Here is a 4,335-nt window from a genome sequence, read left to right as displayed (position 1 = left end):
CAAGAGTATTGGTTACTATTTCATCCTCCTTATTAATAGCATTTGGTTCATAATCAAGTAGATCTACAATCTCCCCAATAGCTTGTTCACCAATGGGAGGTTGAGGCTCTCCAGAACCTTGAATCATACTCTGTAGTATTCATTCCCACTTCTTGGTGCTCATCTGGCAACTCTCCTAGTGCCATCACTCTTTGTTCAATAAATTGTACCTATAAGGGGTCACACTCAATACCAACAAAATTTCTCCCCCTCTTTAGAGCACTGACAGTTGTGGTGCCTGTTTTGACAAACAAGTCCATTATCGATTCTCCCTTAATTGAAAGAAGGTCAATTAAATCCATCATCAAAAGCTGAGGCTTTTGATAAGGATTAATTATGCCTGTTAATTTACCACTCGTATGCTTGAACTTTTTGCAAACTCCAACTCTCTCAAACACATTTCTACGAGTTGGTTTCATGGCAAAATTATATGTCCCTTGAGCTCTTAATCAAGATGGAGAGTGAAAACCAATTGCAAACTCACATGCCCAAGAAAGTTGATCAAGTTTGTACCCATGGATGTTTGGTTTAGTCCTGCAAGTAAGATTCTATTAAAAAATGCCACAAATTTGTAAAAAAAAAGAAAAGAAATGGATAAAGAAGAGAAAAAGTAGAAATAGTACCATATGATCATCTGATTCACCATTTTAAGATCTGTGAAGGCTTTTTGAGCAGCCGTAATTTGATCATGAGCATTAAAAAATATGAGTGCCCATGATTCACAAGTTGTCACTTTCTAAAAAGTTTGAATGACTCTTTTATAAGCACTTACTCCATACGTCACATTATCATTGAGACTGAGTTTGGAGCTTTGAAAACATATGGAGCATCAGCGATTGCTAAAGTATAAGGACGAGCTATCACAAATGTGTCCATCTCCTCTACTCATCCTTCATGAACTGTCCAAAGCAAAGGAGGCTCATCCACATCATCTGAAATATTTTTGTGTAAACCAAGAACATTTTGAATTGTTTGTTCTTGCTCTCTTCTTTTCCTCTATGTTTGACGAGATAAAAATTGTTCAAAGGGTTGAGGAATTTCCCTCAACTTAACATGAGGGCTTCGATTCTACATTTCACACATATTAAGTAAGACCCAAGATACTTGAAACTGAAAATGGTATCAAAGAGTTCACATTTTAAATCTAAATCTTAACATTTGACAAGAATTGAGATTGTTAAGCCTTAAAAATGAAAATATTGATCTTAGAATCTCACATATGACCTTAAGCTAGAACCTAGAATGCAAAGTCCATGTTGATGAGACTAGAAGTGGATTCTAGAATTGAAAGAGTGTTGATGTGACCTTAAGATGAAAACTAGAAGAAGAACCTTACAAATGTGGAGGTAGGATCCTAGAATCCACTTACAAATTTTTCAAATAGGAATAAGAATCTCTCAAGCTCCTTTAGGTTATTTGAATCAAGATGGTATTTCCTAACTTCATCCCAATCACCATAGTTCAAATTGTCTATCATAATTCTTTGCATATGCAAATAAGATTTTTGCCTGCAAATACAATACTCCCATCTCCTCTAAGGAGATGTTTCCAGCCTTCACATGTGCTAGAACTCTTACTATTAGAGATATATCATGAATTCCTTGAAAAGATCTCCAAGGATTTATCTTCGTGTCTTCTAGAAGAGGCTTTATGCCTTCACCTGTCTTGGCTTTCCCATGAGACCTAGAAGGAGCCTTGAACATCTTTTGACCTTTCAACTTTCCTTGCTCCCATAAATCAAGAATCTCTTCTTGTAGGGTCTAGACATCTCCATCAGGAAATTCCACTTAAAAATAATTATCATAAGGCTTGATATTAGGCTTTTGGTCAGCACCATATGCATTATTCTTGTGTACATGTAGACCATATCTCTCACAAAGCGTGACTCGAAATTTATCATCAACAATCTGGCCTTCACTTTGTTGCTTGACCCATTCATTATGAAAGAATCTAATTTTTTGAATGAAAGTCATCTGTAAGTAATAATTTGAGTCAACATTGTGATCCATGGATAATATTGTACACTCCTCATCAGTCAAACCTGCATAAATCCAACAAATTGTTGTCTTATAACTGTCAATGTGGTCATATTCTAGACAAAGTTCTTTTCTTGCAAGCAATCTATGGGTTCCACCTAGAACATAATACTTGTAAGAATCTACTTGAGAATTTATCCCTCGGGGGGGTCACTCATCATATGTAACCCTATCACGTGAGTTCAAAAGAAGGATATTTTTTATTCCTAAAATTTACAGAAATAAATATACATAAGGGACTATTTAAAATAGTTTTGGAAAAAATTTACAGATTTGTATAGAAAAGGGGTATATTTTATTAATGAAAAAATTTACAGATAAGGGATTTTAAATATAGGCCTTGAACGCACGTGATATAGAGGGTTTATACATAGTGACCCCCCCGAGATTTATCCATGAGTTCTTTGTAGGACATTGAGTCTTGTCCACCCAAAAAAGTAGTGGTAGCACCATGGCTATAGGTTTCGATATCATTTTTCTCTTGAGGTTAGAAACATGTACTTCATTGATACGTCGTAGTTGAAGTCGGTTTTTTCGGTCTTGGGATCAATGGGAGGTAGTTCAATATAATTGACAGGTAGCTCACAAGGCAAAGGATCGACCATCTTTGTCTTCTTACACATCTTGCAGGTAGCATTATCTGAATTTTCACCTTGTGGAACTAACAAGGGTGCATTTGGACCTAAGGGAACAAAATCTCAGCTTCACTTAAGAGTTGTTTCTCTCTTTTTTTGCCTTTACTACCTTTTGTTCTTATGTCTTGCATAAAGGTTCTTGAACTGGCTCCTCTTCACTTGAATCATTAGTGTCGGTGTCCACATCTTCTTGCATCTCTTCGTCTTCATCAGAGGTACTTGTTGTAGAATCTGAACCAACAAAAATATTGTCCATGTGCTCCGAAAATGCTTGACCAAAACTCTAAAAATTCCAACAAGAAAATAGGAACTTTGGAAAAGAACATGCAAATTACAATTATAATAACTAGGAGATGAAGAGGAAACTTTCTTACCAAACCTCTTGTTTGCATCGCATCTTCCAAAAATTGTTGTGTGCTTTGGGGATTGACCTCTTATAACTCAAAGTCATTTTGAAAAAGGAGTACAACAACTTAGATGATCCTAGTTCACACTCAACCATAAAGAACATATTTTCTGATCTTTGCTCCATTACATTTATGATACGTCTAGCACATTAGAATTGATTAGTATCACTTGAGAAACCTTTATGTTTAGTCACGAGAAAAACGATAGTAGTAGGCTCAACTACTGTCCTATGAAGGCTAGGAACTCCCATGGTCAATGTCCAACCATGCCCATACTTTGACTTTTTAATCTTTCCCTCAAAATAATCATCATTGCCAGTAGGTTTTGAAGCCTTTGGAATAGGAGCCTCCATCTCATTTGAAGAGCACTTACCTGTATGACCTTTCACTCTTGATGGTGTCAACTAGCTTTGCTGTGGAAATTGTTCTACTGCAAGAAGAGGCTTTTTTTTAGACACTCTCTCCCTTGTTGGCATGACCTCACTTTGCTATAGAGATTGTTTAAGTGCAAGAAGCTCTCTCCTTAATGAAGCATTAGGCAAGTTAATCTATCTTGTCTCTAAATGTTGGACTCATGGGTGGTGCTTGCAAACGAGTAGTCAAGGAGCCTGAACACCCCAATCTTCCTCTTCCATTACGTCCCACCTCAGAAGGTGGAGTATTTTTTGACGTTTTTGACTTTTTCTTGGAGTGGAAAACCTGGGATTATGATGCCATTTCCTAGAAAAAAAATACTGAGATTAAGAAAACTTAAAGTATTGGAGGAAAGATAAATTAGTGAAGAAGTGCTTGTAGAAAAGTCACATTAGCATGCCCCATCACGAAACACGTTAGAAATTGGATTCTAGAATCCAAACTAAACAAAAGAATTTTAAAGAAGAACTATTGGAAAGTAGCATGGAAGATGAAACCTAGAGTGTTGTAAAAGAACAGTGTGTTGCAAATGCGAGAGGTAGAATTCCAGAATCCTAGTTTGAAAGGTATAGAAATATGAAAGCACAATATTTAACAAAAAACACCTCAAAAATAGAAATTGAAGAGAACATTGTGAAATCATAATAACTGCAATATTTTGACCAAAAGAGCACTTTGCTCATTTTAAACATATAGAAATCGTTGCTTCCACTTATTAAAAAAAGCAAGAAAAATGTTAAATAAAGAACATTTTTCAAGAAAAACCTAGGAAATTTCAACTTTTATAGAATTTGCAAACTAAAC

General features: G+C 35.7%; 1 protein-coding gene across 1 annotated transcript; it reads right to left on the bottom strand.

Annotated features, from left to right (window-relative positions):
• Positions 1-1,490: 1,490 nt before the first annotated feature.
• LOC147906204 (uncharacterized) lies at positions 1,491-3,102 on the bottom strand. The gene is given in 3 exon segments (XM_087389191.1): positions 1,491-2,197; positions 2,870-2,993; positions 3,085-3,102. Coding segments are annotated over 3 exon segments (849 nt in total).
• Between the last annotated feature and the right edge of the window lie 1,233 nt (positions 3,103-4,335).

Source organism: Dipteris shenzhenensis, chromosome 1, assembly GCF_047967505.1.
Source record: "Dipteris shenzhenensis isolate YYH24624 ecotype China chromosome 1, Dip_SZ_1.0, whole genome shotgun sequence".
Classification (NCBI taxonomy): Eukaryota; Viridiplantae; Streptophyta; class Polypodiopsida; order Gleicheniales; family Dipteridaceae; genus Dipteris; species Dipteris shenzhenensis.
The sequence above is the reverse complement of the archived record's forward strand: the minus strand, read 5'-3'. Positions and strand labels throughout refer to the sequence as shown.